The following is a 25,612-nucleotide window of genomic DNA, read 5'->3' as shown; positions in this document are numbered from 1 at the left end:
AGTTTTTTTGGGGGGGGAGGGGGGAGGGAGGGACAGGAAGCTAGGATGGCTAGGATCTCTTCGACTTGGGGAGTGGGAGCATAATACATGTGTTTATTATACGGTCAGCTGCATTTCAAAATGGGGTCCTCAGCTTTGAAAGCACCCCATTGTCAATGCTGCTACCAAGCAAGAAGGTAAGAGAGGCTTTGTGAACAAAAGGTAAGGGTGCAAATGAGCTGGTGGTGGTTAAACATTTCGTTGTGTTTGTCCGTCCCTTTTTGTCCTAGTCTCGGGGTTTTTGTCGAGAGGCTTTGTGGCTGCTGGTGTGCTTGTCCGAAGCATTTCTTCATCCACGAGTAAATTGCAGCAAGGCAACAAAACAACTCGAGATTTGGAAAGAAAACGTAAGATGATTTCCTCATTCAATAGCAGATGTTCACAGTTTAAGCTTACATTTGATCGTGTAGCCCACAGAACAAAAATTTGTATCAAACGGTCCACTTTTTTCCCGTTTCGTTAGCAGATGATATGAATGGTAAGTGTTTTCTCGTCTCCTTTCCGTTTGTGAATGATATTTCATGGCAGACAAACCCCATTCTTTTCTTATATTTGTTTACTTTTGCTTACACAATATTTTGGTTTGCTCCATCAGAAATATTGCTCTTAGTACTCTCATGGTGACAAGTGATCTCTCGTGACTTACGACTCCCATTTTCAATGCAAAAAGAGTTATTGGGCTTGCCACAGACCGGAAGCACTGAAGTGGTTTCCGAGATTGTCTATTTATGGTCATAAATAAAGAATCTCTGAAACCACTTCTGAGATTGTTTATTTGTGAGTCTATTTATGGATCTAAGTATTCTTAAGAAACAATATTTGGCTGATACACGTCCGATTTTCCTAATAAGAACAGCATCTAAAATTGCAACACGCCCTTCTATTCTGCATTTGGGTGCAGAAACCAGAGGGCGCTATCAGACATGCAACAACTAATTATGAGAAATCACACCCCGTGTGCAAATTGCACACTTAAAAAATCAGTTTGCCATTGGTCATCCCCCTTGCCGCGAGAGATGCGATCACTCGCAATTAGTTTTCGCACATTTGACGGTGCCATCTGGATTCTGCACCTAATAGCAGAAAAAGTAAGGTGTTGTGATCATCAATTTTGTCTAAAAATGGGAAATTGGACGTGTATTAATCTAATCTTGGGTTTTCTAGAATGCTTGGAGCTCATAGATTCAGTTATGACCATAGACAATCTCAGGAACCACTTTAGTGCCCTTTTAAAAAAATTGCAGAGCCCTTCCACTTCACGTGAAAATGGAGGACCAGCGAAGCTGTTATAACTTTGACGTCTAGAACGATGCCTAGAGGACGACATCTAGGACGACCTCAAGGACGACTTTTAGGATGACCTCGATCGATCGAGGACGATGCCTAGAGATGATAACAAGGGATCAGGACCTCACTATCTAATAATGCCAAGGAAGGCTGACTCATGCTGGTTGCCTACTTTTTTTATTTTTATTCATTCATAATTGCCACAATTAATGGGGAGTTTCCTGTCAACATCTGCGGACACATTTTTTTTTCCAGATCCTAGCGCATAACAGCCTCGCTGTAAAAATACAGCCTGAAATCACGAGCGACTAAGCGATCACTGAAATGATGGAGCGCTGCTAATGACATACCTGCTTCTTTGGAATCGGTGCAAACGGTGTGTGTGTAAACAAGACCACAGGCTGGTAGACCTGCTGCAGTGAGGCCCTGCGCTTGACCAGTAAGGCCTCCCGGGGCGTTCCCAGGTGTACGAAGTGCTTGCCCTTGACCACAATGCCCTCTCCACCCGCACCACGGTCATCAAGGGCCTCTTGTACACCGAGGTCATCGTCCACAAAGTACCTCCTGTGCAGCTGATGTGCAGAAAAGAATGCATCAATTGCATAAAATTCTCAAGTTCCGAGACCAAGGATCAGTTTCATGTACCGCCGAGGCACCCATTCTGTTTCTACAGGGTGTCCCAACAAAAACAATTAGATGTGAGTGGACATTTGAAACTTCAAACAATTCTCAAATGCTGCTTTCTATTTGATTTGATTTGCAGTGCACTTTTTCTTCTCAAAGGATTCAATTTTGTTGTATATTAAAAAAACTGCGAATCCGCTCTTTTCCAAATAGGTGCCGCCACCCGTAGGTGCGTGACGGGGTTTGAGATTGAGTGACTTGAAAAGGACGTGCTCAAAAGGCTTCTCTGACATGTTTAACTGCATTATTAGGCTCAGTGGTGTCACTAGAGGGGGGGGGGGTGTAACAGACCACCCCGGGTGCGGTGCTCAGGGGTGTGCGGCTGGGCAGTTAAAAGAGGTGGAGGAGTCACCGCTGGACATGAGTGGGGGAGGTGTCGTAACGGGCCACCGCCCCGGGTACTGCTGACCCTAGTGATGCCACTGATAAGGCTACATTCCAGCGGCATAGCCAGGAAGTTTTTTCGGGGGGGGCTGAGGTGGCTGGGGTTTCCATGACTTGGGGTGTGGGAGGGAGGGGGTCAAAATGCATGTGTATATTATAGGGTCGGCTAGACTTCGGAGGAGGCTGAAGCCCCATTAGCCTTCCCCCGTCCCCCCTGGCTACGCCCCTGCTACATTCGTATGCAAAAACATGAGCTGCACCTTCTTGGTTCAATGAAACGCTGTGACCTAGATACGGCTCCCCCAAAGATCGCCTTTGTCCCTATTTTTTATTATATTTGGCTTGATGTTGATACAAAGAATCCATGTTCTCTCTCTGCATGACCAGCAGGATGAGAAGAAGGATACCAAATTCATTTACTCTCGAACCCATATTTCCGAAAAAGGTGGATTCTCAAATTTCTCCCGTCGAGTTTCACCACTTTGCACCGGTGCACACTCGTCAAGCTTTACTGCTTTGCATCGGCGTGCTAGGAGAAACAGCTGAAGTGTGAAAGGACCTCGGTTGGTTCAATGGTCTATTTTGTAACCTGATTGTAGGTTATTTGTTATTTTTTGTTAACCCAAGGTTTAAAACGGCAGTGGTGGAAAAGTAAACCTAAAGCTGTGTTCATATACCCAAGGCGGTCATTGCTTTGCTTGCCATATTAAGCTTTATCCAACTCATCAGGGCCTGTTTCTCACGGAATAAACTCTTCCTTTTCATAGGTATGCTTTCTAGAAAATATGTCTAGCTGTGATTTCTTATGAAACCATTCTCAACGCACATTAAATGTCAAATATTGGTATCTGAAAATATTCAAATCCGATTTGAAGTCAAAGTTTAATATTCACTATTAATTCAAAATAAAAAAATTCAATATTTGCACACCTTTACCCCCGTGACACAATTTCCCCCGTTTTCTTTTCTCCTATCTTTTTTTTGGGGGGGCATAACTTGTAAAACCCTGTCCGCTGAGAAGCCTTTTAAGTTGATAAAATAAAATATATACCTAAGGACAAAGCTTGAAGACACGGAGCATGCAGCAGAAGGATACACATATTTCTCTGCTTACAATTAGTAATTAATTAGTTGGGCTTACTAAATTTAGCAACTGCATACCCGGTTTTACAAGACACTCTTTCGTAATGTTACAATCGTCTCGTGGAAGCAAGCAAGCAAGCTATAATACTCTGTGTTTCCACTCATAAATCAGCAGATTAAAACAACCGAATAATTACTCACTCACCATGAGCTCTAAGCAGCCCTGCTGTGGGCTAGTACCTCCCTGGGCCCTATCTGTGATCACCGTCATTTGCAGATTCCTCGTCTGGCCCTGCGAGATAACCACCCATATAACAGCCGTTCCAACTTTTAAATTGTAGATTGATGTAAAAATCCGTTACTGACCAAGCGTGAGTCGCTTCAAGTTGGCGTCGCACAACCTGTACTGATCGGAACCTTTCTTATTTTTGTCTTTTACACACTCCTACTAGACTCTCGGACCAAAATGCATCAGAATTTCTAAAGGCTATCAACTCGTAGTTGTGAATGTGTAGCTGTTTCATGCTACCAAAAAAGCTAGAGGGATCGAGAAATAATCAATATAGCCGAGCCCGGTTATATCACACTTGGGTATTTCGAATTATTGTTTATATCAGACAGTCCAAACATTCCCTTGAAAATGACTATAGATGCGTTGTCTTTTTGTATCGAACTCCCATGGCAGGGACACTCGATATGCGAACGAAGCCCGGCCGCAAGTTGCTTTTCCCGTGATCCAATTGCACCGGTCGCGAGCACATCGCTTGCGTTGCAGGGCTGGCAGACTGTCAAGCCAGCGTACACGCGGTAAGATATGCAGCGAAAGAACAATTGTGAAAAAAGAAAACCAATGAACCGTGAAAAATAAAATGAAAAAAAAAGTGGAGGATGGCAAAAGCAAGAGGAAGGGCACGCGAGTATGTGTAGGGGGAGCAAGGAGTGCCCACTGTTGGAACGGTAGCCTGTGCCCTTTCCCCAAACACTGCTGATGGTGCGCAACTCCGTAGCCCCAAAATAAAATTAGCAAAAAAAAAAAGTCTTCTGCAAGTCAAGTGTGTCCACAACAATGGTTGTGCAATCACACTTTCATCGCCTTTGCTTACCTTTTTAATGTCAAAACATTAACTGTCTCATGGAGCAAGCCGACGTCATCAGCTTTGAAACCACGCCAAACGGCTCTTTCTACACCGCTTCAATCCCATCTTTACACCGCTTCGATCCCACTGGCTAGCACGCATCAACAGCAACGGCACCATTTACACCGCTTCGATCCCATTGGCTAACATGCGTCAACCAAGCTTCCATTCGCCGAACACACAGTGCCATGGGGTGGCCGGTTTTTGAAACTGATGCTGTGCGTCAGTTTCAACGAACGGCAACCTTATGGCGCTGCGTGTCCGTCAGCGCTAGGAGTTGTGCGTCTGTTTTCCACGTGCCGCCGCGCCGCTATTCGCCGAGATCCGATCACGTGAGGAGCTGGATAAAAAGTTGTGCGGGAAAGCAGACGTTGCCCGCGCCTCGACATACGTTCCCCTGCTTTGGAGCGCGAATGCGCAGCGCCGCTATTCGCCGAATTCAGTCACGCGAGGAGCTGGATCAACATGCAACATGCTATAAATAGCCCAGCAAAGCGAAACACCGTGCAAATATAATGTTTATACTTTGCCAAAGACATAACCAACAGCAACACCTCCCGCAGTGTGCAATATTTTATGTGTAGGTGTGTAATGTGTAATCACCGCCATACATGTATGGCGACAACTGCTCAGTCATGAATAATGTTGCTACAGCTAAGATCAATCAGTCTCTTTGAGACCCTGTAGAAGTTCCATCAAATGTAATTCATTTGAAAAAGCAAAGGGTAAAACTACGAACCTTGAGGTATATCCAAGAGACCACTGGGTAATAATTGGATGCCACAGACTGTGGATAGACAGATTCATTCAATTTCACCCACCTGCACAAAATAATGTGAAAAAGTCTCAGTTACCATTTCAGTGATAGACATGATCATGTAAAACAAATTTATTATAGCTTCCTGCCTTCATAATAAATGGCCATAACAGTGATGTACAGTAAAAGTTTTACCTAGAAATAACAATTAACACTTCAAGATGTTTTTTGCCTCTGTTCTGATTCCACTACTGTGGTTCTGGATGCAGCCAAGTGCACATTACTTTTTTGTGTACTCAATAAACCTACCAACGTATTTAATCATAATATGTGAGAACAGGAAACTAAGTATGAAATCTGAACAGTTTGTTAAAGAAAGCCTTGTTTGGATTGCCCAAACTTTAATTTGTACAAGTTAAAATTAAGTGCTTTCACCCTGTGGATAAACTTTTTTGTGTTACTAGACATGGAAATGAAGTAACTTTCTGGACTGACCTGTATCGGATTAAATTGTCATACAATTCTGAAATATTACATAATTTCTACAAGACGTGAGAGCTACATTTGCAATGTCTGCCCTTCTTGCATGATGAAGTACAGGGAGAAGTTTAGTCAGTTTAATGGTGCTGCTCTGATCATGAAAAGCAAATCTACAACTTTTCTAATAGAATATGCAAGCAAACATTCACCCAGAAAAAGTACTTTTCTTTTGTGTTTGTCCTGCGACATGAATGTGTTGCGGAAAAGCAGCAACCTTAACACCACCACTGTTACTTTGCCGCAGTACGCCAGTGCCACCGAAGAAGCACACATAATGACATTACACTGGTTTGTAAAAACAAGCATTGAGTAAACATCGAAAAACTTTGTGAATATACATATTAATTTAGTTTCCTGAAACTCTAACAGAGAAGCAAGTCTAAGGATCTGCTTTAGTTTTACATTCAACGTCTGATTCTCCATTTTTTTATTACATTAGTTGAGTTGTTATTGTTCATCTGTGAAGGGAAATGCTGAATGTACAATTATGATATTTTTCACTCTTTGATAATATAGATCAAGTGCAGTTTTTCATCTTCATATTGTTCGTCGTGTTCAATCTTACTGCCGTTACATAGTGCAGAAAACTTGCAGCTTTCCTTTGAAATGTTTGACTTCTGCCCAATTATATATTATGAAATTGAAAATAAACATATTTTTATTTTTTTGTATGAATATTTCTAATCAAAAGTCTAATCAAATAGGCCAATATTTTAATTAATATCTATCAATTCTTAATCATTGTACGAGCATACCGACTGTTCTGGGTTTTAGGTGTCCATGCAGAGTTACAAAGAGGTATACAGTCTAACCCGGTTATATCGCACCCGGGTACTTAGAATTACTGTTTATATAGAACAGTCCAAACATCCGCTTGAAATCACAGTATAGGAGCCTTGTTTTTCTGTATCGAACTCCCATTGCCCCCATTGCCTCCCTTGGCGGAGACACTCGATATAGTGAACAAAGCACGGCCGCCTCTGCAGTCGCTTCACCCACGTTCGAATTGAGCCGGCGGGGAGCACATAGCTCGCGTTGTGGGGCTGGCGGACCGCTATGCCAGCATAGGCGTACAGATACGCAGCGAAAAAGCAATTGTAAAAAAAAAAAGTAAAATAGAGTAAAGCATTTGTAAAAAGAAAAGAAAAAAAAAGTGGAGGATGGCAAAAACAAGTGGAAGGGCACACGAGCATGTAGGGAGGGCAGGGGGTGCTTGCTGTCAGAACGGTAGCGTGCGCTCTTTCCCCGAACACCGCTGTCACTGCGCGACTTAGCCCCAAAATAAAATAAGCAAAAAAAAAAAAAGTCTTCGGCAAGTTGAGTGTTGACAACAACGGTTGAGCAATTGCACTTTGAATGCCTTTGTTTACCTTTTTCTTTTTGCGTTCTTGCTTTGCCCGTTCTTTTTTTTTCTTTTTTTTTTGCTGCTTGAATTTAGTGAGGTTTCTTTTTTGTTGCTTGCTTAAAGTGGCCCTGCAATCAAATTTAAGCGTCTACCTTTTTTTTGCGGTTTCCACGTCTCTTGGGGTTTGGGCAAGCCAGCGGGCACGGAGAGAGTAACTAAATATTAGTGCGTCATATTTTAACCGGATGACGCGGAAAGCTCCTCCACCTACGGGGGTGACCCGCGGTGCCGAATGCGCGCAATGTGTGACGTCTTTGGTCCTGGGCTTTCTACTGGTCAGAGCCGCTAAAAGCTTCTTTTTAGTCGAAATACAAAACATAAGTGGCACGAGCCATTTCAATTATTTATAAAATTAGTTTTTGTTCACTATATTACATCTGAAAAAGAACAAATACAGTTTAGAAAATACAGAAACAAGAAATGACCCCTCGACATACCCGCCACCAAGCAGCGGAAAAGGCGGCGCATACTAGAAAGGTGTAGTGAGATCAGGCACCAACGAGAGGTGAGCGTAGAAAGGTCCCGGATGTACGCGGCGGCTCTGCGGTCGTATGGTCTGGAGGATCTGACTGGTTCCGAGCGTTCCCAAGGCTTTCGGTGAGCAGCTTTGGCTTGCAGTTTCGCCTTTTGGCGGTATGGCAGCGCGAAATGGCTCCCGTTCTGAACTGATCTTTACCCCGTGTTTGCTGTCGTTTGTGGCCAATGAAGTGTCATGCCGAATAAGTGTTTAATCGTGCAGCAAATGTGATGCGAGCCGCCCTGGCTGTCCGCTTCATACAGCCTATCCAGAACATGCTTTAGTGGCGCCCTCTCGAGCCATCGACACAGAGTGCGGCAGCCGTGAATACTTGCTAAGCTCACTACCCCTCCTCTAGTTCACGGACACTCAAGCAACCAAGTACATCATAAAGTAGGTTATTTTTTGCTTGTTTTTGTAATTTTAATTTTCGTATAACTTTTAAAATTAAGTGAAATTCGAGAAAAGAAAAGTTTCATTAAGTTACTACGTTCGGTGAAAATTTAAAACTAGTAAAAAAATCCTTGCAGGGCCCCTGTAACTTTATTCTATGGATCAATATTTTTTTTTATGCTGCTAGCTTTTTTCCGTTATTTCATTTTTTTTTTTAATTATTTTCGTGTTTTGTTGTTGGCGCTGCGTAAACACTGTCGCGTAAACGCGGCGGTGTTTGTGATCTTCACCAACTAAGCTCTACTGTATTTAGCGGCTCTTGGAGGCTCTATTTGGTAAGGTACCGTTTGTCGCGGCCTTCAATATTAGCAGAGACGCGCAGAAATTTTAACTGGAGCTTAAGTTAACTTTTATTGTATATCATATTATCGATATACAGAACTATTTTACGATCCCTTTTGAATTCAATATATCCGGGTTCAACTGTATGTTACACTTTATGATGGATTATGCAGCAGACTCTACAAGTCATCCCAGCGAACCCAGCACTGTGAATGTATCGTGCGACTGCGCACCCTGCATGACCCCTCCTGAAGGTCGTGTGACATTCGCACAACACTGAACTGGCTCTGATGGGTCCTAGCATCCTCCGCGGTGCATTGTATGGTGAAATGAGGTGTAGTTACCTGCGCTGGATTGTCTCGAGTCCATTGGAGTCGGTGAAAAAGACGTCGCCGTTGTCCAGCCGCGTCTCATACCTAGTCACAATGTCGATGTTCTCGCGACTTCGTGCCCACGAAAATGCATGGAAGAGAAAACATTGCCGAGATAAGACTGTGCATGCGTGTATGCATCAAAAGTTAACTTCAGCTCTTCAGTGCATCAATATTTACTGCTAGAACAAGTAATTTTATTCGAAGTGAAGAAATTGTTGTGGAACATACATTCCTAGAAGAAGTTTAACTCCAACCAGTGAAAAAAAAAATTCTAAGTTAATGTGCTAGCCGATTTAAAAAGCACAAAAACTTAAGCTAGAAGCTTGCACTGCATTTCAATGCAGTGAGGTATAACTGCGTAAGCTCTTTCTTTAAGCAGGTACACTTTTATGTTGGCTATTGATTTTATTCCTTTTATTTTTGCGCCAGTGCAACCCCATTTAAGTTACAAAAGTTTGGAGCAAAAATGCCCATTTCACTATACAGAAGCCTTTATGTTAGCAGCAGGGGATCAAATATTGATATGCACGCCTCTCTTAAAGTCACTATTGACACACACACACACAAGCAATAGGTGCTAAAAGGAGATAAAATCGGGACAAACATTGTGGGTTTATTTTTGGTAAAATGAAGAGTGTTTTTCAGAGTTTATATTTATCACAAATTCAGTACTCATCAGAGTTTACTTTTGTTCCATTTCCAATTCTTTGAAATTGGTGTTTATCAGAGTTTGCTTTTTGCAGGGTACACATTTCTGCATTTATCTCCTGTCACCCTTTGTGAGTGAAAGTATAGTTAAAAAATTCTAGGTGGTCGCACGCTTTAGAACAAAAAAAAAAAAGAAAGCCGTTTACAACTCCCTGTAACGCCGGATTAGAGTGCAGCTCTTGAGGAGGGGGGAAGAGTACTAAGGGGAATGTATATCCCTTCTCCCTCCTCCTCGCCTCCTCATCCTGTCTGGTACTCCTCAGTCCCAGCGGCGTCGCCGTCGCCTCACGAGGGTCACGTGACCTCATGGGGGTCATGTGACGTCACCGGGGTCACGTGAGCTCACGGGGGTCACGTAACGATGACGTCACGGACGAAGTCATCGGCAACGGCATCGTCACTGATGACGTCATCAGTGACGTCATCGGCAACCGCATTGTCATCGTCACTGATGAAGTCATCAACATCCGCATCGTCATCGTCACTGATGACGTCATCAGGGACGACGATGCAGATGCCGATGACGTCACTGATGATGTCATCAGTGACGTCACACGTCCCATAATGCACCGCACAGTTATGCAGACGGTGACGGCGACACCGCTCAAGCCGGGAACGGGCGCCTAAGAGCTGCGCTCTAAAAACAAGTTATAACACCTTTTTTATCTCAAAAGTGGCTCAAATTCTAGTAAAAGTACAAGCAAAAAAATTGCGGTGGTTTAGCTCGGCTATGCCAGGATATACGCAGAGTGAGCTTATGCGCACAAAATGAGAGGCGCTATCAAGCATCTCCAATGCAGCGTCAGACTTGGCTACTGCGCAATGGAGGCGCACAGCTGGGCACGCGGCGGCGCCAGTGCGTCTGCCGCGGCTATGATGTCACTCCTCTGGAATGCGCAGACCGGCGAGGCGGGTAAGGCAAGCGCGGCAGCGGCGGAGCGCGCGGCGGCGGCTTCGCGTGGCTCTCATAATTAGCTGTGCTCATTATGCGGAGTGCGCGGTGCCGTGCGCTGTGCTCATTATGCGGAGCTCCGCCGCCGCGCGCTTCGCATTATGAGCACGGCTCATTATGAGGGCCACGTGAAACTGCTGAACCTCGGCCAGTGTAGCTAACGCTACAAAAGGTGCTTTACTTGTCTGGGATGGGCCCGATGATCCACTCAAACTCAATGAACTCAGACTTCTTGTAAAGGCGAATGACTTGAGACACCCAGTGGCTGAAGATCTGGTGGATCTCTTGGACATGATTGCCCTGATGCAACCGTTAGAAAACAACATAAGAGACAAATTAAGCAAGCTCTTACCTCAAAGGGATCAGTGTGAGAGTCATTTTCAACGAACTCTACAACAGTTTTCTTGGATATAATAAAGCCTATAAGAACATCACTTCTAAGCCTCACCAAATGCTTATCGCTGCAATAAATTATTTACTATGACAAAGGGGGGCCATAATTCACTTTTTAAAGCATTCAAGGGGCCTCTTTAGCCACTGTCAGTAAAAAGTCTCGGATGGCTGCACAAATAAATAACTCGTGCCGTGATTAGCTGTTTGAAAATGGAGTGCAACTCTGACTTGTGATCAGCTATAACAAAAATAAGTTTACATTCTCTCTTTTCTACAGCATGTAAATAACATTTCAAACCAACATTAAACGGTGTACGAAATTCGGTTTCTCAACGTATTGGGCTGTGATTTGATACAAAGGTATGGCTAGGTGGTGGAGCTTCAAGTAAAAATATCAACAAATGAACTTACCTCGGTCATAAAAAAAAAGAACCTGTTTCAGGCAGGCATGTAGCCAGGGGAGGGGGGGGCCATGGGGCCCAAGCCCCCTACCCTTCCTTCCCCCCAAAATCTCCTATTTTGCTGGGACCTCCTCTCCCCCCTCCCCCTCATACAGCATTTTGTAATGGGCGGCCCCCTCCCCTGAAACAAAATCCTGGCTACGTGCCTGTTTTCAGGCAACCTATGGCGGCATTCGCAGACCGTGCCATGACGGTGCTCTCCGACCTCTACGTGCTGTCGACATGTAGATGTTAAATATGAGAGGATACAGCACCTCAGTCGATCATCTCCACACAAGAAGTAGGTGGCTCTGGGGGATTTAAATGCCTATTTTTGTAATTAGTTTATTCAAAATAATATCGCACTTTGAAAATTGTCGGAAGCGTTGATGACACCTCAGCATCGAGCTTAGCAGAATAATCTTGTGAAAGTCCTGAGTACACTTCTTCAGCGTCGTGTGCGTCTCTGTATACAGAGACGCACACGACGCTGAAGAAGTGTACTCAGAACTTTCCAAGATTATTCTGCTAAGCTCAATGCTGGGGTGTCATCAACGCTTCCGACATTTATCAACATCATTGCATAAATGGCACGCACCATCTGCAAATGCCGCTGTAGATAGCCCGAAACAAGTTCATTTTTTCTTTTGAACGAGGTAAGTTCATCTCTTGATACTTTCACTCTAAGCTTTCACCACCCAGCCGCACGTCTGCAATAAATCGTAGCGCGATACGTTGAGAAACCAATTTTCGCAAACCGTCTAAAGTGAGTTGGAAGCTTTAGTTTACAGTCTCAAACAGGAGAAATGCAAACGACAGAGCAACAGTTTCTTGCCCTCTTTGCGTCACTCAACGGTCGTCAGCGGAAGCTCTTGCGTGGCATGCAATGCTCTCCGAGAGTGGCGATGGAGCCAAGTGGACGGCCTTTTGGATAAATGAAGTTCGCCCCTATTTGCTTCAGTCTTTCACCATATCTGGCGTTCATCGCAAAGTTGGCAATACACCATGCATGCTTCGCATGTCCAGTAATGGTGCATAAAATAAACCAAAATCAGCCTTAGACCGATATTCCAGTAACATTACGATTGGCACAGAAATGTGCGGCTGATAAAAATTCTTTACGTGTCATCGCGGGGCATACCAAATGCATGTGCCACATTGTCAATGTGGTGAAAGCATTCAAACAAATCGGCGTGAATTCTATTTATTGAAAGGACAGGCCACTTGGCAGCGTTACTACAGTCAAACCCATTTAAATAGAACTCGCTAAAAATCGTCTACCAGTTCAATATAAAAATTTTAATGAATTTGACAATGAACAAGCATGCCACATTCAGAAAAGTTGTTTAATCTCGAACGAGCGTCTGTACTCCACGAGGGATGCGCCACGCAGCTATTCAGTGGCCGCTTCTTCGTTTTCCAAGGTGTCACTGGCTCGCCCTCTCAACGTTCGTTCCCCCCCCCCAAAAAAAAAAAAGCCACCTTGCAGATCAAAATGGCGCTCTTGGCAGCTTGGACGTATCGGGAGACGCTGCAATTTTTGTTCAATGTAACCACATTTTTCGCTGTGCATTTTCATCGCAGCCACTAGTGTGTTCAGAAATAGTTCGATATAAGAGATAGTTTGAATTAACTGGGTTCGATATAAACGGGTTTGACTGTACTCTGAAAGCATACCACAAGCTCTGAGAGAGCTTCCGCTGACGGCTGTGGAGTGAAGCGACAAGCGCGAGAGGCTGTCGCACTGTCGTTCACGCTTCCTTCGTTCAGGACTGTACATGCTGTGCAGGGTATTTTCGAGCACTGTTCGGGTGTAAACATTGTTTAGTAAATTAACCAACGAATTGAGCGCAATTAAACTTTTCAAAAAGATGTCTTTAGGTGGTGCATTTATCATACTAAATTTCATCAGTGTAGGTTTGAGGAAAAAACGTGGACCTAAACAATCTTGTTTTCTCCTATGCACAGGAAGGAAAATGGTAAAAACCATCAGGTTAATGCTGCTCCTTAAAGGGGCCCTGCAATCATATCTAAGCGTTCAGCCTTATCGCGATTTCCACGTCTTGGGGTTCAGGCAACGCAGCAGGCACGGAGAGAGTAACTAAATATCAGTGCGTCATATTTTAACTGGACGACGTGGAAACCTCCTCCACCTACAGAAGCAACCCGCAAACCCGAAAGCGCGCGAAATGTGAAGTCTTTGGTACTGGGTCTGGGCTTACTACTGATCAGAGCCGCTAAAAGCTTCTTTTTAGTCGAAATTCAAAATATATTGGCGCGAACAGTTTCAATTACTTATAAAAGTAGTTTTTGTTCACTATTTTAGATCAGAAAATAAACAAACACAGTTTAGAAAGTACGGAAACAAGAAATGACCCGTCGACATACCCGCCACCAAGCGGTGGAAAAGGCGGCGCATACTAGAAAGGTGTGGTGGGATCACCGACGAGCAACGAGCGTAGAAAGGTCCCGGATGTACGTGGCGGCGCTGCGGTCGTATGAACTGGAGGATCCCACTGGTTCCGAGCGTTCCCGAGGCCTTCGGCGAGCAGCTGTGGCTTGCGGTTTGGCAGCGCGAAGTGGCTCCCGTTCTGAACTGATCTTTACCCCGTGTCTGTTGTCGTTCTTGGCCAATGAAGCGTCATGCCAAATTAGTGTTTAATCGCGCAGCAAATGCAATGCGAGCCGCCCTGGCTGCCCGCTTCATACAGCCTAGCCACAACATGCTTTAGTGGCACCCTCTCGAGCCGTCGACATGTAGTGCAACAGCCGTGAGCGCTCGCTGAGCTCACAACCCCTCTTCTAGTTCACGGCCACTCAAGCAACCAAGAACGTCATGAAGGAGGTTATTTTTTGCTTGTTTTTGTAATTTTAATTTGCCTATAACTTTTAAAATAAAGCCAAATTCGAGAGAAAAAAAAGTTTCATTAAGTTACTACGTTCAGTGCGCTCAGGTTCAGTGCAAATGAAAAACCAGTCAAGAAGTCCTTGCAAGACGGCACAACATAAAATAAAACGCAGTGCCTAGAGTGCCATCCGACGGCGCTTTATGCCCGCATTCAAGTGCCATTTTCCGAGCAAATGCCGTCCTTTAGTGAAGAATGTATTGCTTCTGGCACTTTAAGGCCTAAAAAGCATGCCTACTTTCGCTGTACTTTTTTTCTGTAAAATTTGCTAATTATGTGTATAATCAAATACCATAAAACTTTCTTGATACTGTCGACACCGGTTATATGAAGTCGGTTATAACGAAATAGTGACTAAAGCGAAGCGATCACAATTTCCCATTCCTTTTTGCATTTCGTTATAACCGGAGTCAGTTATAACGAAATAGCGGATATAGCTAAGTGAATTTTGATTCCCATTGCCTTTGTTATAACTGGTCTCGACAGTAACAAGTAATATCTGAAAACGAAAGAGGGACATCCCTGACTCGTTCCAATAGCGTAATGATTAGCATGCCTGGCCTATGGTTTCACAAATATCTAGGTCCCATGCATAAAATATATATATTTTTTAATTTTTTTTATTTTGCAGAAGCTGCGGTTGTTACTAAAGCATGTGAGGTTTAAACTAAAATTCATTTTGAATCACAATCGCAACATTTAAGAGAGTGCCACTTAAACAAACTTGAGAAGATAGTGCAGCTTGCATCACACAGGCATAAACATATATATAAAAAAGCTCGAGGTACACCTAGGCACAATAGTGAATGCGAAAGCATGCTTGCCGTTCTTCTGCTTTCTTGTTTCATCTGCGGCGTACTTGCGCCAGCCGAATGCACGCTCCCCCAGCTCTCCTTGCAACCCTGACCTTGGACGCTTTGTGTTACTGGCGCACTCACGGCATGGACACGCAGCGCCATGGGGTGGCGGTCGTTGAAACTGACGCGCAGCTGCCAATGGGAGCCTCGTTCCTTGGAACTATGACGTGCGCCAGCCAATGGGACCGAAGCCAAAATCCATCAGCTTCACTCTGCTTCTTTGGGATCGGGGAAACTAAGTGCCGTTTCGCTAGGCTTTTCATATGGTTTCAAAGCTGGGAGCGGCTTCACTTGGAGAAAGGAGTTAAGGTGCCATTTGGCACGGCTTCAAAACTGATGACATTGGCTCGCTCCATGGGACAGGTAATGCTTTCACATTAAAAGCATGCTGCTCGTTTGTCTCGCTCGCGCTTTATGCTAAAACAAATTGTTGGTGAGCAGCTGATGGGACACATGTCAGAATAAGCGTGACTTGTGCTTAACACTTTCGGACGGTACTTGAAGGTGCGAGTGTTGTGCCGTCGGATGGCGCTCGATATCTAGACACAGCGAAAATAAAAATGTGAAAGCTTTTTTTATATGAACACTCGAAAGCAGATTCAGCAGATCCGAGCGTGTGTGATACCGTGAGTGGGGGCGGCCAGATGGTTTTAATCATTTTCCTTCTTGTGCATAGAAAAAAAGTTTTTTGAGACTTAATTTTTTTTTTCTAAAGCTCACAGTCGTAAAATTTTGGTATTTTGGTAACCATGTGCCAAAAGCCATCCTCGTTAAAAGTTTGAATGCACTCCGTTCACTGTCTTATTTATACAAACTTTTTTCACCCGAATAGTGCTTCCAAACACACTGTACAAAACTGCTGGCACTCCCTTGGGCGCAACATTACTAGAACAACTCAGTTGGAAAACTATATCATACAGCCTGCTTTGAAGAAGTGAGTCCGATCTATACTCGAGAACCGAACTAAATGCAATCACAACGCCACCATTTCTCCCGCGGAGGCCACTCTGGGAACTGCACAGCTGCACGTATTGCTTCAGGTCGAATCGCGCTAAAACATGCAAGGGCTGGTGGTGCCATCTCGCTGTGCCATTTCGCGGTAGTGTAAATCAACTTTCATGTTTGGACTTGTCGCTAAAGGGCAGCGCTGTTATTGCATTTAGTTTGGTCTCAGTAGACGCGAGCGGCCGCGGGTTTCAAGGGAGAATTTCCCAACTGAGTGTTTTAGCGACATTGCTTGGGTTTAACTGTGTTAGGCCTAATAGTTAGGCCTAACTCAATTAGGCCGAATTCCATTGGGCCTAAAGACTCAATGCAAGCACTAGGCCTTCAAATATGCATATGCCTGCCTTGACGATGCGATAGGTGACGTGGCTTCCCAGGTCGAAGGGCTCGTCTCTGTCAGGCAGGAAGGTGTATGCTCCTCCGGCAGACACAGTGAACTGGTGCCCTGGAACGGCCATCTTGTAGACGTAGAATGACTGCTTCAGGCTCATGGCCAACTCCAGTCCAAGGAACGTAATGTGCAGCAGTAGGCCCGTGGTCATATCTACCTCTAAACGGTAACGCTGCAAAAAAGTCATCCCTTTTCTCTCAGTTTAGATGTAAAGCTTGCCTCATACCTCAAGTGAAAGAATAAGTTATTAAGTTGGACATTGCACCGTTCACCTTCAGGGCAATTTTTTTTTCATACCAGTTACTATTATTGTTGCTATAGCTGATAAACTTTTAACAATTGACCGATTTCATTTGCTCAGCTCGCGTATGAATCCAATGTACCATGTATAAGCCATCTCAGCCAGTCCAGCACTGGGAATGTATCATGTGGCATGTGGTCCATGCGTCGCTACCACTGATCTTTATGACAATTGCTGGATCCCGCTTCCCCGCTTTGAGCCTATTGCGCGATTGAGGCCACCGGTCGGCCATCTTACCAGTGCCGCTGAAGCGTTGTCAAGGCAGCAGTCACGCGACCTTTGCCTCTGTTTCTGCGTGACCTACACACGGTAACCATGGTAACTGTCTAGGCTTGACAGCGCTAGAGCATATCTCGTAAGATGGCCAACAGTGGCCTCATTTTCGGTGCGGGGAAGCGCGATCCAGCAATTGTCATAGAGATCAGTGGTCGCTACGCTGCTCCTGAAGGTCACATGACACTCACGCAGCATTGGATCGGCTTTGATGGCTCATAGCATCCTCCGTGGCCTATTGTAAGGTGCAACGAAGCACATAGAGGAAGAAGAGATGAGTATACTATTGCAGAAATTGTTATAATGCCTCAGATAGTAGTTATGTTGTACACATTGCTCTTGCAGTCATTGCCATTGCATTCCAAGGTGCATTACTAAATAGGCCCATTGGCTGTTTTATACTACAACATGAATAAATTATGCTGATTCATTGTAGAATTTGTTCGGACTTTGTTATAGTACTTTGTTATAGTATATGTTCAAAATAAGTCGCTCTGAAAACAGCTGACATGTAAATATATTATATCATATACATACAGCTTTCGGATGCCAAAGATGCAGACTTTCTCATCTAAAGCCAGCATGGAACCAAAAATTAAAATAACTCTGCTCAGGAAGTAGATAGACAGTCAGAGCTAAAACGACAATTGTTTAAACAAAATAAACTATGGTATAGTGATGAAACAAAAAAGTGAAAGCCGTTTACAACTCCCTGTAACACTGAATTAGAGCGCAGCTCTTGAGGAGGAGGAGGGAAGGGTACTGGGGGGGGGGGGTCAAGTGACCTGGGGGGGTCACATGACCTTGGGGGGTCACGTGACGATGCCGATGATGCCATCAGTGACGTCACTGATGACGTCATCAGTGACGATGCGGATTCCGATGACGTCATCAGTGACGATGCGGATTCCGATGACGTCATCAGTGACATCACTGATGACGTCATCAGTGATGATGACCATGACGATGCGGATGTTAGTGACGTCACTGATGACGCCATCCGTGATGGTGACGATGACGATGCGGATGCCGGTGACGTCATCAGTGATGTCACTGATGACGTCATCGGTGATGATGGCGATGACGATGCGAATGCCGGGGACGTCATCAGTGACGTCACTGATGACGTCATCGGTGATGATGACGATGACTATGCGGATGCCGGTGACGTCATCAGTGACGATGACGTCATCGGGGAGGTCACGTGACCTCGGGGGGGGGGGGGGGGGGTCACGTGACCTAGGGGTGACTTTGGGATGACCTTGGGGGTCACATGACCTTGGGGTGACCTTGGTTACGCCGACGGCGACGCCAACGCTGCTCAACCCGGGAACGGGCCCCTAAGAGCTGCGCTCTAAAATTTTAAAGTAGATTATACAATTCTGGATTACATTATTTTTCCACATATAATTAGAAAAAATATTCAGAGTGGCATGGTTGTCGCAAATATAGAAAACCAGAAGCCCTGTGATCGACACAGCATTCCAAAGGGTGGAAGGGAAATACAGCAAATAGTGACCAACCCTTCTCCACTTTCTGACTATTCAGAAGACACTTTCAAAAATGAGTCAGGTAGCATTTCTTTAGTAATATATATGAGATGTCTTGTAGAGATACAGAACATACTTGTTCTACTGTAGACCCCTAACTTTCTTCATACAGAGACGATCGTCAGGGTTGGAAGTAACTAAAAAAAAAATGTTCATGAATGTTGCCCAGACTTGTTGCTTTGAGACTTCTAATGATTAATACTCACATCATTTTCAATGAACCTATACTCGGGTTCAAGCTGAAGGAAGTTGATATTTCGCTCCATAATTTGTGCTTCTGGCTCTGAAACAAAACACTCCTGCCTATGAATCCCCATTGCACCAAAGAGTCCAGTATCAATCTCAGTTTCTGTCATGTATACAAGAGAATCATCCTTCTTTCTAGAGTTTTGACTGAGAAATGAAGGTTTCAGGAGTATGCTACATCATAAAGACATGTTGTTATGTTTGAAAAAGTATGCACCTTTTGATGGGCAGCCCAGATTTTGGGACAGCAACATTATATATATATATATGGGTGGTTTCATCTCAAATCGTGCAGGCAAAAAGGGTCGAATTTTTAATTTAGATGAAAAAAATATATGTTATGGCGCCGTTTCTAAAACCGCAGTCGACACAAACCGCAAGTTCGTCGGATTTTTTGTTCTCGACTTATGAATTTTTAAAGAGGCCCCGGCGAAAAGCAGTGTTTTTCACACCCGTCGTGGGTCGGATGTTTCGCTTGATCTCCCGCCATGGATTTTCAGTCCACAGTATATTTTCTTTTTTGAAGCACTCTGTGGACATATTTAAAAGGCTCCAATACCATGAAATAATTTTAGGCCTTTTGCTTTTTTTCTGTAAAAATGTCAAAAACGCCTCCTCGGTCAATTGTTGACGAACTTTGACAATTAATTACTGGCGATCTACTTGGGTTACACCGATATTTTTTATGTCCACGGAGAGTCCAAAACACTCTCTTTATATTTATAATAAAATGCCTTGGCTGTATATAATATCCTTTGCGGTACGTTTACGTTAATATTATGCAAAAACCGAAAAGTACCATTTTTGAAATTGATTTTCTCAAAAAACCCATTTTTTATTTTTTTTATTTTTTGTTCAAATGTAGATATGATAGTTGTCTACACGAAAATCAAGCCTAGAAAGTGTATATTTTGTTTGCATGTTTTATATTTAGGCCTCAGTATTGGAAAAAGACGCCTTTGTTTTGCAAGACCTAAGTCAGACACAGCGACCCATGCGTCTCTATGAATTGTGAAAACGTTTTCTTGAATTTTCTTCTGCATTTTGTAATCAATTATAGACGGATTTTGTGGTATTGAATATTTATGTATGTTTTGATAAGAGCGGGAACCATGAGATACATATTTAACCAAATCAGCAGGCCTAGTAGACTTTCAATAATCAAAAGGCACAGACGTTGTATTGTTTCGATTTATAAACCTTTCAAAGTAAACTAGCACGACTAGCTATTAGCTGTCATATTACTAAGACAAAGAAAGTCACCACATCGTCGATATATTATATACAATTTTTTACGAAACCAAACACTGGGGATTGTTCACCGCACATCGCACAGGTCACCAGGGAATGTCCTTTCACTTCCGTAATACACAAAAGTGGTGACACAGAAACGGTCCGAAACACACAGAAAGTGTGTCATGGAGAGGGGTAGGAAATAAAAATAAATAAATAGGAATTAAATTGCCCAACGCCGATCTAAACAAAAATTGCGTTAAAAAAAAAAAAAAAAGTATTTAGGTTCGAGCGGTGGCAAGGCGATTGGTCCACGCCTCGTGGAGAGTCAGACAAAGAAGTCGACGGCATGTAAAGGTAAAACAAAAAAAAAAAAAAAAAAAAATTTAATAAAGACGGAAAAACTTAGCCGCACATGGCAAGAACAAAAACCAACTCCTCCGGGCATTCCCTAAACGGGACGCAACCAAATGCGTGCGAACACGCTCTCTACATCACCGCCACGCCGCTACGCCATCACGAAGTAAACCCAACAACTGAACAGTGCTAACAAACAGTTAGTATGAAAACATTGAAAAAAAAAAAAAGTTCAGAAAAAACCACACCCGAGAAACAAAGTTCAGCGGGGCGAAGAAACACACACGAGTCGGTCCCACGCCATTGAAGTCTGGCAGGATGACGGCGTCCAGATAATGCTCGAATCTGTTCCTCCCTCTATTACGCACATCCACGACGGCTGTGCGGAACAGTGGCTGTACGAAAGAAAGTGAAGAATAGATTCGAGCAGGCGATGCGCGAGAAGGTAACCGAGACTATGCTTCAAGCTTCATATCGGGAGAGGAGCTTTCGAGGTAGTTTCTGCAGTTACTCAAACTTTCTCTTTCCCCTTCCCTTTTTCAAAAGGACACGTCAGCCGGCGCTAACGTTTCATCTCGGGAGAAGCCCACTCTGACAAGGAGGCTGACTTCGACCCAACTGGTCTCCGGGCAGAATACAAACACAAGTATATTTACCAACACGCTCGTTTTAATGCCAGTCTCCGGGCTTTGCTGTTTCCAAAAAAGATAACCCTTTATAAGGACAGAACGAGCGGGTTGGTGGGGATAATTAAACTTAAACACTCCCTTCTCGTTTTCTTCCTCAAGTTTAATAGATAACTCTTCGGTGCTATCGGATCTCCCCGGAGAGAGAGAGAGAGAGCACGGCCGTTTCAAGGTAAGGATAGGGCGCTCGAAGCTCGGGCAAACAGGCGGTATCGTTTCACGCATGCACGGATGGCTGGTTTCAAATTTCCCCACATCCCTAACGAAACCGGCCATCTTCGTGTGTGCGTCTGCGGGATTTCTGTCCCGCGCCGCCGGTTTTAGCGCGCACGCGGCGTTGCTTTGGCTGGCAGAACAGTTGTTGACCGTCGACATTATAAGGCCGTGGTGTCCTCATCCTTTCAGGCAACGATTCCTTTGCTTTCCCTTGTGCAATACTCTGACAGACTCCTCCTGGGTGGCTGTCACTGTTCGCCCCGTCAACGACACAATCGTACCATTTCACTCCTCGTGACACAGGGTGCGCTGCTCGCTTTACTGTCACGGGCCGTCCCATCTAACACAACGAGCGCGAAAGGTCGTTGTCATCTGCTGGCTTAGAAATGGCTGGACTTTCATGCAGGCCAATGAGGGCCCCGAATCAATAAGACGTCTGCCGACTCCTACACGTTAAAAATTTACGACACCTGCTGGTCTGTTAAGAAGTGTTGCTTTCTCTTTTTGGAACACCTCCGATGTAGCTTGCCGCCTATAATAAAATTTAAATAATCAATAAATATATCAGGGTGGAAATACTGTATTTCATTTTTATGTGGGAACGTTGAAAAAAAGAAAAAAACTATTTCCAAGCTCGTGAAGACGCGCAATTCGCAAGTCCATTTCGAGCCGTAAAAACACGTTTTTGTACGATATTGATGCTTAAATGTAGAACATACAAACAAAATATACACTTTCTAGGCTTAATTTTCCTGTAGACAACTATCATATCTACATTTGAACAAAAAATAAAAAAAATAAAAAATGGGTTTTTTGAGAAAATCTATTTCAAAAATGGTAGTTTTTGGTTTTTGCTTGATATTAACGTAAACGTACCACAAAGGATAATTTGTACAGCCGAGTCATTTTATAATAAACATAAAGAGCGTGTTTTGGACTCTCCGTGGACATAAAAAATATCGGTGTAACCCAAGTAGATCGCCAGTAATTAATTGTCAAAGTTCGTCAACAATTGACCGAGGAGGCGTTTTTGACATTTTTACAGAAAAAAAGCAAAAGGCCTAAAATTATTTCATGGTATTGGAGCCTTTTAAATATGTCCACAGAGTGCTTCAAAAAAGAAAATATAATGTGGACTGAAAATCCATGGCGGGAGATCAAGCGAAACATCCGACCCACGACGGGTGTGAAAAACACTGCTTTTCGCCGGGGCCTCTTTAAAAATTCATAAGTCGAGAACAAAAAATCCGACGAACTTGCGGTTTGTGTCGACTGCGGTTTTAGAAACGGCGCCATAACATATATTTTTTTCATCGAAATTAAAAATTCGACCCTTTTTGCCTGCACGATTTGAGATGAAACCACCCATATATATATATATATATATATATATATATATATATATATATATATATATATATATATATATATATATATATATATATATATATATATTTGCACTAAATATTCCAGATAGACACCTAGATAACTGTTCCAGTTTAATTAAATAATAAAACTGCCAAAAAAAAAACATAACTTGACTCTGCCACATTATGTCTTTTGGTGATTTCCAAATTTAATGCTCATTTGAATTAATTACTCTTAGAGACCTTGAAAAAAAGATAAAGACTAGATAGGTCATCCACCTCTAGGGGATCTAGAACAAAACATATGTTTTACTTTCCAATGGTCTCGTACCAAACCTTCAAAACTTATTTAGCAAGCTATAAAGGTTTACGACAAAATATTTGGTTTTTGCTTCTAAGCTCTTTCAGCTTTCACGTGCCATGGCCTTACAACTCTGAAAGCTTTTATACTCAATGAAATAAGAGCATTAAACTGAAGCACGTTCTGTACCAATTTGTGCTATGCTTTATGGCCAAAAAAATTTGCAGTCAGTACTGTGAAAGACACCTAAAATGTCACTGTGAAGCTGTTGTTTATAAAATGGCTTTCCAACTCTTTGTTTCATAAAGTTTCACATTTATGCTTAGGTATTCCATAAAACTTATTTTTTGATAATTTCATTTTAAGCAATCAGATGATAACCCTTTTCTTTTACATCTCATCCCATGCAAATGATCAGTGTTGGGGTTCCAAGCTTATAAGGAATGACATTTCACTCATCATTCCTTCCTTGAGTAGCACAAGAATGGAACCACCTCCATGTTTTGGCTGCTACTGTCACTGTCGCTCATCTGTGTCGAAATGCTATCACTAACCACTTTTGCAATTATCCACAACCTGTTTGATTGCTTACTTGTTATACTATTAATGTTGTACATTTGTTCATGTTTTACTATACCTATTTTTTGTATCTGCTCTCCTCTATAATGCCTTTGGGCCCTGAAAAGATATTTAATCCATAAAGTAATAACAGCTTACTTGCTCTCTTTGTGGCATAAAATGTGGTGTACCCAAGGGGTGGAAGCTCCACAGGGATCACCAATTCGGACCTCGCACAGCTCCTCCTGTCCGGGATGTTTGGAATTGTCATGATGAGGGGCGTTACCTGCAACGAAGTCACGCAATTGAAGTGGCCATTGAGAGCAATTCAAGGAGCATCCCAAAAGTTATCAGCCTGACCCAGGAGGCGACAGAGCGAAAGAGCTTGTGTTACTTTTCGACATAGTAGTCCTCTTTGAGGTCCACACACTTTGCCCAAGAGGGCTCCAGTGTCTGGATCCCCATGAAAAAAAAAAAAGGGGGGGGAAAGTTTGGTCCACCAAAACGTGGGTCAAAGCATCAATGATGTCGTCATCGCCAAAAAAGCAAGCACCAGAAAGTTTCTTTTTCAGCTGGGGCAAGAGACTGAAGTCTGATGAGGCGAGATCCGGCAAGTACGGTGGACGACTGGCCACAGAAAAGCCGCAGGAGTGGATGGCAGCCATTGCCACAGCAGCACAGTGTGTACGCACATTGTCCTGACAAAACAGGAAACAAAGACAGGAAACAGAAGTTTCACATTTCAAAAACACGTAATTTTGCATCGTTGGCTGACCGAAAATGTTTTATTTCTCCGTAAATACTTCAGATATTGCAATAAAAATTTGCAGGAGTATACAATATTAGTTGTGGAACCACAATACACAAAAATAGGAAAATTTGTTTTTTTCTCAAAAATTGCAATTTAAGGTGGTGCTCCCCCTTAAGGTTCTAGTTATGGTCCACATTTAGGAGTGCATGACCAAAGATATTGTGACTACAACTTCTAGAATCACTAAGGGACTCATTTTAGCACAATGCTATGTCATTTAAGAAATTAGACATGAGCGAATACCCTGAACCATCTAATATTGACTTGAATTTATTTAGCTCGACCATAGATTCGAAGAGCTGTATTTGAGAATGTCTAGTATTAGTGAATATTTAGCAATACACAGTTAGTTTCTTTAGGTGCGCTTCTCCCACGACACGGCTGTGCAGTGGTGAAGCGACACGCGTGCCTTCAAGGTGCCCTAGCTGCTGCTTCTCCGCAGTACACCCGTCCAAACCAAGATTTGCTTTTTTAGGCAAGAAAGCCAGTATATATACATGTGTGCATTTATGAAAACCTTTATTTTTTTACGTGTTACAGATTAAAGTTAATCTTTTGCTCTATGAAGCTGATTATGTAATTGTATCGAAGCCTCAGTTTTGTTGATGCACCACACAGAAGGGCCCCAGTTATGTTTGTGAGCTCTATGCTGAGTTAGCTTTATGTTATAGCTACTTTTTATTCTTATGCAAAATACCTGATTAAACTACCATAAATAGTGTTGAGCTATAGAAATTGAATTTGATTTTAAAGTGGACATGTAGGATGTCACATTATATTACTCTCTTGATAAGGAATAGTCTCCATAATTTTGTCTGCATACATTTAATCTTAAATATCTAATAAAGATATTATGAAACGTTTTATAAAGATAATATTAAAGTGGACTGTTAACAAAGAAAACATAAATCTAAACCTATTACAAATGCCACGTTTTCTAATACAGCTACAGTATCATATTTTAGAGTGGAGCTCTTAGGCACCCGTTTATGGCTCGAGCGGCGTCAGCGTAACCGGGCGTTGCGTTATGGTAGGTTTCCCATAATGACGTCTCAAGTGACGTCACATGTGATGTCACGAGGGTCACGAGTGATGTCACGAAGGTCACTCCTGAGGGGGA

The 25,612-nt window shown here is 43.2% G+C and overlaps 1 protein-coding gene across 4 annotated transcripts in view; it reads right to left on the bottom strand.

The window, feature by feature from the left end:
• The window catches only part of LOC120841464 (lysosomal alpha-mannosidase), a 48,870-nt gene that overhangs the window by 6,124 nt on the left and 17,134 nt on the right, over positions 1-25,612 (bottom strand). For all 4 annotated transcript variants that reach the window (XM_042286835.1, XM_040212358.3, XM_042286837.1 and 1 more), the window contains 8 exons: positions 23,841-23,967; positions 18,924-19,000; positions 16,547-16,765; positions 10,783-10,901; positions 8,912-9,010; positions 5,353-5,434; positions 3,683-3,769; positions 1,677-1,898 (listed from right to left, as the gene is read on the bottom strand). In XM_042286835.1, the coding sequence (XP_042142769.1) occupies positions 1,677-1,898; positions 3,683-3,769; positions 5,353-5,434; positions 8,912-9,010; positions 10,783-10,901; positions 16,547-16,765; positions 18,924-19,000; positions 23,841-23,967 (1,032 nt within the window). The remainder of the gene's footprint in view (positions 1-1,676; positions 1,899-3,682; positions 3,770-5,352; positions 5,435-8,911; positions 9,011-10,782; positions 10,902-16,546; positions 16,766-18,923; positions 19,001-23,840; positions 23,968-25,612) is intronic.

The sequence above is a fragment of the Ixodes scapularis genome, unplaced genomic scaffold, assembly GCF_016920785.2.
Source record: "Ixodes scapularis isolate PalLabHiFi unplaced genomic scaffold, ASM1692078v2 PGA_scaffold8__174_contigs__length_109621045, whole genome shotgun sequence".
NCBI classification, from domain to species: domain Eukaryota; kingdom Metazoa; phylum Arthropoda; class Arachnida; order Ixodida; family Ixodidae; genus Ixodes; species Ixodes scapularis.
This window is presented reverse-complemented; position numbering and strand designations above follow the sequence as displayed.